Source organism: Osmia lignaria, chromosome 3 (assembly GCF_051020975.1).
Source record: "Osmia lignaria lignaria isolate PbOS001 chromosome 3, iyOsmLign1, whole genome shotgun sequence".
NCBI lineage: Eukaryota > Metazoa > Arthropoda > Insecta > Hymenoptera > Megachilidae > Osmia > Osmia lignaria.
The window spans coordinates 4,887,320-4,901,650 of NC_135034.1; the positions used below are offsets into that span (position 1 = coordinate 4,887,320).

The following is a 14,331-nucleotide window of genomic DNA, read 5'->3' on the forward strand; positions in this document are numbered from 1 at the left end:
TTCGCGACAACCGAGAGAAGTTGTTGCTTTTTACAGAGAAGCACGTTCTTCCTCGACTTCGTTTGACATCTGACCCACTTCGTCTATTTTCTAGCATTTCGCGCGTGTAACTACTTTTTCCGGGCCGGTCTATAAATCTTTCGATGATTGCTTCGCCCACTGTAAAACACCGGGATACTGACGTTTAATGCTTTCGACGGAGTTTCTTGATTTTCAGAGCGATGGCGTTTGTTTACGACGTACAAGCGATAAAAGGAGAACGATAGTTGTAACGGAGCTACTGAAAAATACTTCAAAAGTGAAAAATGAGAAGTTTTAAAAATTTAGAAAAGATAATCACTTATTACAAAGAGATGAAAGTTTGTCTTTGATTTTCATTCCGAACAAAATAATCCAGGAATTCTATTATTTCTTTACTTGGAAACGGTTCTACGTGCGATATCGTTTCTCCTTTTTAAAAAACTTTTGCACCAGACTTAATTGGGAAACCGCGGGGGAATACGCGAAGAGTTAATCAGTTCCTCAGTGGTCGAGATTCTGCGAATGATATTTTGTAAAATTTCTACAAGGAAGTTGGTAATGGTATTATTATACCACGGTACAGTGCTGCTGTAATTATGAACTTTGATGATAAAAGCAGACGAACTCATCGTATTTTAACAATACTGTTTAACGTTATTAAATTTTAATAATCTTCTTTATTATACCGTCATCATTTTTTGCCTCCTATCGTTGTACCTTTACCTTTGTATGTACCTTGATTTACAAGGCAATTAAAAATGCTATACGAAGTGAATTTTTATTTCAAATTCTAATAATAATAATTAAATATTTCAATAAAGATTGAAATTTTGTAAAGAAAATAAAGAAACTACTTGGAAAAAAATTAATCATGATAGAAATGTCTAATTTTACATAAAATGTAAGCTAAAAATATATGTATAAAATATGTCCCCGGGTGGAAACAGTGAAATTCAACGAAATATTCTTTTCCTTAAAAATTAAACAGAGCCTGAAGAAACGTTTCCAGAGTCGTTCATACTTTAAACTCGCTACGAAACGCTCGAGTTACGCTCGATTCTCCTTTCCAGCAACGTTTAATTCCTCTAATTCGAAATCCTTGACCCGCGAGCGAATAATAAATAAACCACGTGACGCGGTCTTTTTTCCAAGCCGTCGCAATTCACTGTTCCACCCTTTCCTTCAACGGGGTGCAACGCAATCTCGTAATTAATTTCGCTGGCGGAGCCATTTGAATTCGAAACTCGCGCTCGTACCGTAAAAATACTCTAAATGTAAATTAATCGCTCTGTTTCGAGATTGGCTTAAGGTCGTTCTCGGCTTTCCCGACGACGACGACGACGACGACGCGTAAGACGGCGAGTCGGAGGGATCGGTGCAAGTTGCCCCGACACTTCCGGCCTCGACTCGCTGCTTGGACAACTTAATTGTCTGAAAGTTCGGGCAAAGCTTGCCTCGCTCGAGCCACCGAGCGAACTGGGTAAATGCTAGGTTATTAGAGGGCATTTTGCAACGTGTTACGGGGAGGGAGCGAGATTGATGGGGAGAAAGCAAAGGGTTGAACCGTAATTTGTCTGGAGTTTCGAGGAACAGTCCGAGGCTGGTGGCAAATGATGATAAATAAAACTCTACTAATTACGAACTTATTTGTAATTTAACCCCCCCCCGATATTAATCAGGAAAATTTCTTTTCCCTTTTCATTTTTCAGTGGCAACTATAAAGGTCGGCTAGGTCACCCTTACGTGGTGGGCAAACCGTGTAGTATGTGCAAGGAGCATTGCACACGTAACAAGCTTTGCACGAACGCTTGCTATTATACCGATTTGTGGTCGAACTGCGCCGAGCTGGTAAGGACGTTTCGTGCCTGGGTCTGCGAGACGAACACAAAGGAGGGACGGGAACGACGGAAATTCTGCGGTGCTACGTGCAACTGCAAGGACAAGATTTACTATCATCACGGGTAGTGAACGAAGAGCATCGCCGCCAGGTCGAGGCTCTAGATCGCACTCTCTTCGTACCGGTTGATACATCAGCATCGTTGCCAATTCATCAGGATGCATCGACGAGACTGCGAGGTACGAGATCGTTTTCGAACGATTCATGCACCGATCGTGCGGGAATTAAGGTCACGATGAAAGCGGTTTCCGGGTATTCGTCGATCGCTGCTTTCGGCTCTGTACATTCACGAGCAAAGGGAAATGTATTCTGTTTTCTTTGTTTTTATTTTTTGGTATTTTCGTCTAACATATCGGTGTACCGTGTTGCGGTACGTGTTTATCGTTTTAGAATATATTTTATAATTGACGAATGTATTTTTGCATTTCTGTTGGCCTCGGAGTAAATCAAACTAGTGTACGGAATAATATTTTGCTCGTTTCGTTTGAGCTGGAAAGTTGAACAAGGAAGTAGGGAAGACGTCGAGCAATCAAAAAGCAGATGAGAAAGTAAATTGAACTCGATGAACTTGCTTGCCACGGAACTTCTAGCTGAAGAAGTTTCATTCTGAAAATCTACCGAGTTTAATGTATCATATTGAACATTTCTGTTACAGCTCAGAGTAGTCAAAGTCCATAGAATCTTCAGGGAAAATTTGTTGAAATTCGTAACAGTATTATAATACACGATTACAAACTTAATTGTATTTGACTTTCCACTTTCGGTTCAGAGAAATCTTTTAAAAAATTCATAGAGTTCCGAAACGATCCGATACGTAATTAAGGCCGTATAATTGAAATTTTATCGCGTATCTAACGACGATATCCCGAGCCACCAATTAATCATTAAATACCCTAGTCATCGTTCTCGTGTAAACGCCGCTTTCATAAGGGTTAATCACGTTAATTCTCCGCATCGAGCGATGTACAGAGCGTTCGGTTCGTTCAGCTCAAAAACAAGAAGAAAATTTCCCTTTGCTCTGTAATTACATTCAACTACGTCATCTCGAAAATTTACTCTATTTTCCCTTGAACACCCTCGTGGATCTATTTAAACTACGTCGGTGGAAAAGCAACTCCTGTCGCCCTGGGGAACGATGGAGAGGATTCGCGAAATGAGGCAGGATCAGGAGGACCCTTTTGATATTTGTAAACGATAAGAGTGTCTATACCAGGTCTGGACAGTTGGATGCCTTTGAGGTATTTCAACTATTTCCCAGAGGTCAAAATGAAATAAAGTGACATAATATATGAAATGATTGAATGAAAATAAATCAAAATTTTATGTTCAAATATATATAAAAGAAAACCATGCAGCTATTTGATTGTTTATTTTAAATGTTCATTCACCTCACCAATCGAGGATTAATACTGTTTGAAATTATAGTCCTTTAAAGCACACGAGCTGTCCAGATCTGGTTTCTATAGACGTGCATGCGATGTGTAAATACGTAAGTAAGCGAATAACAGAAAAAAAAAAGTGTAAGTGAAGCATTAGGAGTATTTACATGGTCGTTTGATTTTGGACGTTAATGAGCCGCTAATAAAAAATTTTTTATTGATACAAGAAGACTATAAAAAGAATGAATTTTCTCTGAAATAAATACTTGAAAACTCTTGATTTTTAAAACGTATACAACAGTTTATGTACAATGATTTTCTTTCATTTAAATGCTATGAAAATATTAAAAATAAGAAAAGAATTGAATGTACATAAAGAAAGAATTGTTTTTATTGGCAGGCTCGTACGTCGCCTAAACGTGGGACTAAAATGTATGAAAGGTAACCGGAAACCCTGTCTTCTGAACGTGTTTAGCGACGTAAATTCAACGATAGTTAGTATATACAGAAAGACAACGCGTTGTATAATTTATTTCATTCGAGCACTTATGAATGCGAACGTGTATTAATTTAAAAAAAAAAAAGAAATAAATAATCGAGGAAAAACTGTAAATACATTTGAATCTGTAACATATCGCTGCGGACAATTATTAGTATATAGGAATTTTAATTAATTATTTGTGAATTTTAACCTAATTATAGATCGTTCAAGCTGGCATAATTAACCATACAAAGAATAATAGAATTAAACTTGACTCTTACCTTGTTAATATAGAAAGTGTTAGGCTAAGGGTGGGTGTCTTCTGAAGGGGTGGGGCGTGAAAGCTGAGGTGATTTTGAATAATTTTTTCCCTTCACCAACATACTCGTCGAGGCTTGATTAATGAATTATTAATTAAAAAAGCAGTGACCAATCACAGCACTTACGCGAGTATTGGCTACGAGTCCGCACTCGACCGTGGTCGCGAACAAACTACTCAGCACGTCGGTTCGTAGCCGACACTCCTACATCCAAGCCTGCGCAGTGCGCACTATACACTGCTTTTCATTAATAATTCAGAAACTAAGTTTTAATGAGTATATTGGTAAAGGAAAAAGTTGTTCAAAATTTTCCTAGATACCACTCCCTCAAAGGACCCACCCTTAGCTGAACACCCTGTATAACTAGCACTATTTCTAATTTCTAATTTCTAATTTCTAATTTCTAATTTCGAATTTCGAATTTCTATTTCTATTTATTTATTTTTACTTAGGGTTAAATATGATCCTGTCCTATACATAGAATTATTTTCTTATTGTTTTTGTTATACCTTTATATACCAAATTAAGTTTTCAAGTGGAGGTGATTGTAGTAAAAGGGTTAATAATGCCAAAGAGAATTTTTCCAGCATTCTCTGGCCCTTGAACGATATAAGATCCATCATCCATCATTTATCGTGCTAAAATATTTTCCTCGAAACAAGAAAAGAAAAGGAAAAGAAAAACAATGAATCTACATGCATTCACGAGTGCTCAACAAAGAAATGTAAATTATGGACTGTTTCTCGTAACATCATCTCGTTACGCACCAATTATTCATCGATTTCACTTAATGATCGATCGAATCCCTGGGAAAAATGTGTCGTCTAACATTTCCGTAGAATTTGTTTGCTGACGCCTCACAGAAATACTATTTTTCATCACGTTTTTCGAGCCGTAATCGCGACCGTGATCGACGAGAGCGAGATTGCTTTGGAAAGACGAGCGCGTAAGGAATCTAAACGAACAACAAGTAATGGAATGTATGGAAGGAGAAAAGAGTGTAGTTTGTAAGGTACATGTATAGTAAGATGAATACAAACGACAAGTAACAATGTGGATAATAGGAGACACACAACCAGTTAATTGGGTTAAAATGATTAGTTCGAAAGGGTTGATTAATGTTTAACGCGAAATGTAATTCGCGAAACTGTGTCACGCGAAACGTTGTAAGCTGTCATACTTTGTTCACTTACCGAAATAAAGGTCCTGTAAATATTATTTCCAGTGTAACGATAAGCAATCTTAACCCTTTATACTCGCTAAAATTCAATATCGTAATTAATACGTTCATTACTATGGGAAGTCACTTTATGATTTCCGATGGGTAATTAAAATTTCGACATTTTCAATTATCGCACATTTACTATATGTAAATTTGCATTAATTCTATTTTTTATTATTTGCAAGCTTGCAATATTTTAAAGAGAAAAATAATTTTTAATACAGAGATGTAATTGCTCATGTAGAAAAAATTAACGTTGCCAATTAGTTTGAGAATACAGATTTAGTCTTTTGAAATTTTCATGTTTGTTGGCAAATTTTTAACTTGAATCTCTTCCTTTTATTTTACACTCATGGAGCAATATTCTGTGTAATTATTCGCATTATACGTCATTTTAATTTAGAATAATGGAATGGTTTTACAGAAAGAAAGCGAACAGCGTCGCGAATAAATTTCCGGAATATTTCTGCGAACGCATTGTTGTTGGAATAATAGTTTCGTCCTTTTATTCTTTTTTCTCTCCTCGTAAAAAGGGAGAGCAATATTTTATTTCTGATTGCTCGCAATTTTGTACGTTTTAGATTAAAATAAAACAAAGAAAGAAACCATAAGAAAATAATAATTTCACATTTATCATTTCTCATTGAAGTTTTCACATATTTAATTACACTTTAATATTGTTTCAAAGTAATTTAATAACGTGCACGTTTAATAGAGTTTTCATCAATAATTTATTGAAAAAAATACTTCTATTCAAAAATTATTTGTTTTGAAACGATCTGAGATAATTTTCTAATTACAGAATCTGAGGAAGCGTAATTACAAGTAATAAAACACTTAAAAATACATTATGAATTGCACACGAATTCGAAACTTTATCAATAAATCAAATTAAATGGCACGAAAGGTTCGCCTAAGGAATTAATACGCGGAATACTATCTTTGCGGCCAGTTTAATCGCTAGCCGCTATTTATTTCTTACACGGAAAAGCCGTAAGGATTAAGCGAAATTCTAGAGGAAATAAATCGTCTGCTTTTCGAACAGAGATAGAACGAAAACGAAAACGAAAAAAAAAATAATCCTCCATCGACTATAGTAGAAGGAACGGTAGATTTTCTCTTCTTTTTTTATAGTTGTTCTTGAAAAATGATTGCCTTTTTTTATAGAACCACTGTTCTCTTAAAATCTTCATCCTATAAAAGGAGGTGAATTTTACTACTCCTTGTTCTCTCAAAGGAATATTATATTTTTAAAAAGGTAGATAAATACCGTGAAATATTTTAAAAGATATTAACCAACGCTGGATCTAACGGTAGGTCTAATGGTGCCTACCCTCATTCATCCAGAATGGCTGTGCAGGTACCGTTCACTTTCAAGATCGATGGCTCGATTTCAAAATAGAACATTCGAGCCGAAAATTTACCCACACCTGGGACGTGTTTTGATTGCCCCAAGTAAATATCTGGCGATGAAACGCGCTGTGCGTAAACGTTTGCTCACGCTCATAGGCGTTGTATACCCTTCAAAACAAACGATGATAACAATTTGTGTCACTTCGATCTCGATAACTATACGTCAACCGGAAGTAACAGCGCTTTCATCGCGAAGCTTAGCAAATAATATCAAAAGCAATCTCAATTACTGTTGTCAAATTAGAATCCTTCAACCCTTTGAACGCTACGCGACCCATATCTAGGTGATCTATCAGTTTTCCCAAGAATGACTGTCTATTGAAAGTTATAAAAAAAATCGTGGATACAGTAGACGGGAAAATGCAGGGTGAGGTGTCAAAAGAGGTTTGAATTATGCTGTGCAGAATCCAAGGATAGAGGGCATAAAGTGGGGCTTCGGAAAAATATAAAGTGCTAGCTTGCAGCAAAATCAGAATCACAGGAAATAAAACTCGATACTGAATTCTCGCACGTGAAATATACAGTGCTGCGAAAAGTTAGAACATACATATCCCATATTTCTGGCATCAACTAGACAAGCGATAAATAATCCAACTGGAACAATCTCAAAACTTTGTGAATGAAGAAAAAAAAAATAAATGATATGCAACAAAAACTGTACCAATTTCAATTCAATTTAACGATGCGATGCTCGATCTGAAGAACGTATTCGAACGGATAGTAAGAAGCAATTGTTCTCAATTAGTCTTAAAATGGATCGTTGTAACAATTTGCTGATAGGTGGTTTTCAGATTGAAAGATAGACAGGTAGATCGATAGCCGAACTTAATTTATCCGTGAGTGGGAGGCCAGTATCGATATCGTCGATGAGCTCGCTGAGAAAGTAGCTTCAATCTTCTCGAAGCGAATGGGGTTCGCAGTTGATTCGCAAACAAGATTCCAGCGAGCTCTAAACGCTCAAACAAAGTGAAGTGGTCGGGCCAGCTGATTTATCGACAGGATTTTCTGCCCTCCTATCGAGATCCAGGGACTTTGCACGGTTATCTCTACCCGCTACATACACAGACGTATTAATTCGCCATCGGAGAATTGAAATCCGAGATTAGCCATTAATATCAATAATTCGCAAAAATAAACATCCTGAATTATTTCATCCCCCAATTTGAATTTGACTTAATTAAAAATTAATGAAAAATATAACAAAACGCGTTACTAAATGCAAATGGCTTCAAATATCCATCAGCAGAACTTTCATTGCGACCACTTAACCGCAACAGGATTGAAATCGTTAGTAATTGCCCCCTATCTCATGATCGCCGAGTTTACGATCATCCGAATGGTCGTTAACAAGATCTTTCCGTGGTTCTCGAAGAACACGCATGATGAACACCAACAAATTGTTTACCTTTCAACGTGTTCCGTCGTAGCTAGTCGTTATTCCGCTTGGTCGAAGTTGTATTCCGTGCCGAGGGAATTCAATTTCGGGACCTGACTCAGCCGAACAGACGTATTAATGGAAAAGAAAACGAGCCGTACCCCGTGTAATTGCGTCCACCCGTCCAACGAGATATTATCAATTAGGATCCGCTCTCTGTCCCGTCTAATTTCCGTGCAATTTGTTGCCTAGCTTTTCCTACGCTATCTACCCGATACACGGTATGATAATAAATGGATGCGTTTCGTACGAGCTAAGCCACGTTTCTGAATCTCGATAGAAGCTCTCTGTTAGAAACGAATATAAATTAAAATCAAATGACTGATTTTAAAATATAGGGAAATAAAAGTATTGCAAAATGGTACGTATGGTAGATGTACCAATTAAATATTGAAGGATTCATTAACACCTTCACATGGTGATTATTTTTGTATAATAGAATAACTAATAAATGTAGATCTAATCTATAAGTTAAAATTTAAAAATTAACAAATTTTATCCTTGATGATAATTACTAAATAATATAATAATCAAAGATTCAAATCAGAATCAGAGGTAAGTAATTAAAATCTCCAGTCAAGTAGAATAATATTAACAATACGTGCTCCAATTTGTACACTAATGTTCCTTCAAGCCAGTTGAGACAAATGGAGACAAATGATCGATCACGGTGCAACTGGCACAGCCAACTACACACACATACACACAGAGGTTGGAAGTAAAGCAGAACAGGACAAAGCTGACGCAGATCTTCCGATTCAACAAGCTGGCCATCCTACGGGAGTTTCGGCCATCCTGGATGCGCCAACATAAGGTAAGCTCTTCCTGCTCGCAGACCAACTGCGTCAGCAGAATTTCGTACCTTCCTTGGCTGTAAATCAATGTACAATCGTTTGCATAAATGGCCGCGACGTCGTTCCATTTTTACAGCCCATTTTGCTTTCCTAATCTCACCTCAATCTTCCTTATTTCGGTAATTTTTTCAGATAACTTCAAAACTAGGTCGAATTTTCAACTGAGAAATATTTCCTGTATTTTTAAACATCCATTACATTTCTTTACAAACAAAACAGATTCATCGACGTTAAATCTTCACTTCTATTTTTAAATATTACTTTCCTGCAATTCGAACGCAGCATTTGGATAGTCGAAAAGTTTGTCCAGCTTGCCTTTCCCGTTTTTCCACTCGAAATAGAAAAAAAGGAAAAACGAAGCAATATGTGTTCGCCAAATGTTTGCTTACGTTTCAACGGTGCGTTCGCTATTGCATCCGCGAGCATACTAATCGTCGCGACGAATTTTCACGGATTGGAAACGTTGTTTCCGAGTGAACTAACCCGTTGTGCAAACGGAAAGGAGAGTCCAATAATAGCGGACAATCAACGGGCAAATGTGGCGAACAAGGTGAAGTAAAAATTCTTCTACGAGCGGAATGGAGCTTCTTTTAAGGAAAAGTTTTCGTTTGAAAAGCGAGCCGAGTTCGTATCGGTGCTTACAGTTCCGCAACGTTACGCGTTTACTCGTATATGAAGCACGTGCTTGCAAATACGGTATGAAATAAGAGGGTTCAGGCCACGGGCAAACGATATTCACTTTTCTTTCTTCCGTTTGTTCGAGGAAATTTTACCCATTGAATTGTGCAAATATTTGCACGGTATTTATGATACTTTTAAAAAGACTTCGAGCGTAGATTTCACGAACGTCCTGGAAAATAATCTTACGTTTCGCGTGTAATTTTTATTTTACGATTACAGTGTCGTAATTTTTAAGGAAGAAGTTAGGAAATGGAAGAAAATTGAATTGCATTGCTACAGAAATGAAGGGAAACTAGAAAACTGAAATATGAAATTTTTGTAGCGAATTAAAAATTGATAGTTTCATTATTTATAATAATTTTTATCCAAATTTAATTTGCTTTCGTATTATCATTTACTTTTAAATAGTAGATAATGATATGCAATCATTGTACACGAAGAACAAATAGCTTCGAAGAATTAAATAATTGATTAATGAACAAATCCGGGAATCCGAGCATCTGCTTGCATCGCCATCATTTTATTGTTTACATATGTCGTATTGGTAATCGATATTATTTGCTTGAACAATACGTTTCTGTTGGTATGCAATAATCTCGTAACAGTATAATATCATGAATAGCACTCGTGAACAATTGATGGGTAAATTTAACATTCACTCACGAATTTCAACTGATTCATCATTTTACACGTCGCATTGATAACGTTGAATAATCGGAAAATCAATGCTTAAACGCTTCAAATTTACTATCACATTTATAACGTTCTCTGGAAATGTTAAAAATAAAAAATGAAAAGCATCTCGTCATTGCAAAACGTGATTTTGAATAAAAATGCTCTTATACTTTTGGCTCGCCGTGTACTTCGAATAAACGTACGACGATTTTTCGTTGAATGTCGACATTTCAGCAGGATCTTCCTTCGATACCACGAATTCCTTGTGGTGCATAAGCGCGAGTACTATAAAAATGCTAAGCTCGTCGCGAAATGAGATGTCGCGTGTCTTGTTTTTCCATGTTGCGGTTCCTTGATACCGCAACCAGAACCGAGGTATGATTATGGCAAAAGATGCATGCTTTCGTTCCTTGTTACACGAGAATTTGCTAGTCTTCGTATAGCAAGAAGCGGGAAAAATTTTCGATATTTTTCTCCAGGATCTTACAGGAAGATTGCTTTTTCCAGCCATTTGTCGAGAAGGATCAGTACTGTTTTCAGGAATTCACAATTATTGTTGTTGTTCGTTGCTGTTTCGAGAATCCCGTATAACTGTCGGCTTGTTTCTTTGTTAACGATCTTGAAGAAATTTTAATGTTTCTTTACTGTGATTTTATTTTCCTCTCCTGTTGAAACGTGGATTTTATTAAATTTTCGAAGAACTAGTTCAAACACCTAACTGTGTTACTTGACGAAAGATATTATTTAAATAAGCAAAAATTCATTCTCTTTTTGGAAGAAAGTGGTCCTTTTATAAACTTATATGCATTCAAATCTCACTCATAAAATATAATCTTCCTTACATATACGTGAAACATTTTTTAACTAGAACAGAGCAGGAGGACGAAATTAAGAGAGGGTTGAAAGGGTTGAGCGAAGGCGGTGAGGAGATTTCATAATTCAGAGGAGACAGAAACTTTAATGAACAGCCTAAATATAATTAATACTTCATTGTGAAAGTTGAAGGCGCTGAAAATTGAAAATAAGAAATTCTGAACTGTGTAGGTACACTAGATCTGAATGAAAATAGTTTGGAATAAACTTTGTTCATTTTATTTTTTGTAAAAAATAATCTCAATGTCATACGTTTTATTCTTTTCTAGAGCTTCAGCCTTTCTGCGTTCTATTTCCATAGAAAAGAACTTCGTTGATCCATCCACAGAAGAAAGTCCTGTAACTTTCCGATTTTCTCTAATTCAAACTTCTACACTCTCAGATCCAAATCCCTTCTTACTCCATTCGATGAAACGAGTCGGTTCCTTTCATCCAGGAAAATCGAAACCTGCCTTCCTTCCCTATACCTTCGATATTTCTAGGAAAAACAACGAGTCAACTGGTTTTCTGCCCAGTGAAAATTGGCCGAGGCGGAGAAGCAATTCGATGAAATTAGGGTGAAATTGTTAGGTCAATCTGTAAGTAACTAATTTTTGGATGAAGTATCATTTATTGTGCATTTTTTAATGCACAAAGATTGGACGAATCGATGAAAATCAATGTATCGATCATTTTCTGTTTTCGTTTGAGACGATATTTTCGTTGTGCATCGAAATTTCATTTTTCACTTTTTTTTCCATGGCCGTCCAACGTAGAATATAAATCGGGGAAGCAATTTTCGTTGTAATTACGCTTTTCCCTCACGCCCCCGAAATAATTCTGCCACGGAGCTTCCTGTTTTCCACTTCCGTCCGCCCGTTCTACGCCACCCCTGAGAATATTTTTTTCCGTCTATTTTTTTTTTCCACCTCCTTCTGAGCTCGTGCACCGAACTTGCCTGACGCTGCTCAGAATTTATATTTCTTCTTTATTATAGTCTTGGCAGAATGTTTATTCCTTTTTTTTAAACACATAAATCTCACTGTTTTCTGATTGTTCGGAATGCAAATTTTCCGGTTCGAATTAGATTAGATTTCTTTTTTTTTTCCCAGAAAATTCGATGAAAGTTGAAAATCGAATTTCCGATGGAATTCAACAAAATTCTGGTGAAAGAGCATCGGACACGTGTACAGAAAATTTTCGATAAAATCAAATTGAGGCGGATTGGAACATCGTTTGTTTCGATGAAATAATTCGACGAAAATCTATTCGATTCGAAAAATTAGAATCGATCAATTCGAAACGGAAACGGAGCAACGGAGAGGAGCCTCGAGGAGAAACTCGACCGTTTCATGTAACAAGAATTTCTGCAAGCTTTGCTCAGCTCTTGCTCGTTCGTTTCTTTTGTTTATTTATCTCTTTCAAACGCTTTTCTTTTCTCCGGCTCTTTTCTTCCGTCGCTGGGCACGGAATCAGGAAAGCCCGGAGCACAAACGTCGAGAATTATGTTCTTTGGCGATATCTTCGACCAAGAATCGCGTTCACGTAGCTTTTCGGACCGATTTTCAAAGGATCTCGTTTAATGATCACGAAACGCCGTTTACTTGCAACAATTTCACGAGAAATTGTTCAATTCAGTATCAGATTACGCGTTCCACGTTCTTTGATAGCAGTTACCATTCGATAAAGAGGAATAATTCTGAACATTTCGTTGATCAATATCCACTAATTAATAATATTATAAAACGGATTATTTTACATTATAATTGTAAATTTAATGATGCTCACTAATCCTGCACCTTCCCTTTCTTAATTACTTAATTACAAAATTAAATAATAATTAAATACAAACTTTTCTTTTGAATATTTCCCAGCAAAAAATTATCTATAGCACGTACAGTTGCCAAAAAAAGTAGCATTATAATTTCATATAACAATGATAAGAAGTTTTCTATTAATCAATCAGTAATCGCTCGAACGATTCGGTTAACGATCAATTTCAAGTATCTCCTTTATTCTTCACAAAGCTGGTTAACTCAAGCTCTGAAATAATAAATCTCTGTACGCGGAGGTACTTTAGCTGTTCGTTAGTGTACCAACCAGGTCCTTTTAGGCAGTATTTCACCGCGACGATGGTACGCACCCTTTAAAACGGTCGGGAACAAGGCTGGAGGAGGCTCGGCGAGGGTGGAACAGATGCAAGAAGCCAATTTGCGGGTGTATCTAATTACAAGGCTCGTTACGGAAGCGTGGAATAATTTGATACGAAATTTTCGTTGCGCGCACCGACTGACAAAGAAGTGGTTACTTTTTATTTTCATTCGGTTTCGCGAAACGATGCAACGACCCATCGAGGAATCGTTCGATCGAAACGTTTTAATCGGACAACGGTGGGTAGAAAGTTTCGTAGAACAGGGATTCGCGTAATTATGTCCGGTTCGTTGAATTTGGTCGTTAACACTGTGGAAAATGAAGAACGACGCCAGACTGTAATTTCGAGTAATTATTCATACCGTAAAGTTGAGAACACGGTGAATTTGCCGAGTGAAAAATTGATAATGAAGCTTCCTTTTTGCGGTATTGTAAGAACGGGAAATTGAAGAGTTAATTTATTCGTCGCTGACAGTGTATCTTTTCTCTGATTATTATCAGAATTACTAGTTAGTAGATGATAATTCATAGGAACGCGTAATTACTAATCTTTAATTATTATCTACTATAGAATTCAAAAATAAGATAAAATATTTTCTGGATTTAAATGATTCAAAGTACGTGTTAACCTTAATTGGCAAATTCTGCACATTTAAAAATTCTAACTAATTTTATTTCATTTTTTTATATCATGCAGTATAAACATCCTTTGCATGCTCTGATAAATACCCTACGAATGTATAAATATACACAAACTGATAATTATCTTTTGCTACTCCACATCTTCGTTTCGATATTTATATTAAACATGAAAAACATTCTGCAACATAGGTAACATTTGTTTTTTTAAAGACCAAAAGAGAGACTGGAATGAAAAGTGTGAAATGGAGTGACAGGTGAGTAGAAAATCATGTAGGTGAAATTTATTTCGGGAAATATAGAAGACAGGA

At 36.5% G+C, this 14,331-nt stretch overlaps 1 protein-coding gene and 1 long non-coding RNA gene across 3 annotated transcripts in view; one reads left to right on the forward strand and one right to left on the reverse strand.

Annotated features, from left to right (window-relative positions):
• Window positions 1-5,450, forward strand: part of LOC117605484 (cysteine-rich secretory protein 2) — a 48,486-nt gene extending 43,036 nt beyond the window's left edge. For both annotated transcript variants that reach the window (XM_034326880.2, XM_034326881.2), the window contains one exon: window positions 1,731-5,450. In XM_034326880.2, coding sequence (XP_034182771.1) covers window positions 1,731-1,986 — 256 coding nt within the window. In that variant the 3' untranslated portion in view covers window positions 1,987-5,450. The remainder of the gene's footprint in view (window positions 1-1,730) is intronic.
• The window catches only part of LOC117605485 (uncharacterized), a 43,177-nt gene that overhangs the window by 20,441 nt on the left and 8,405 nt on the right, over window positions 1-14,331 (reverse strand). The gene's annotated exons all lie outside the window — the stretch shown is intronic.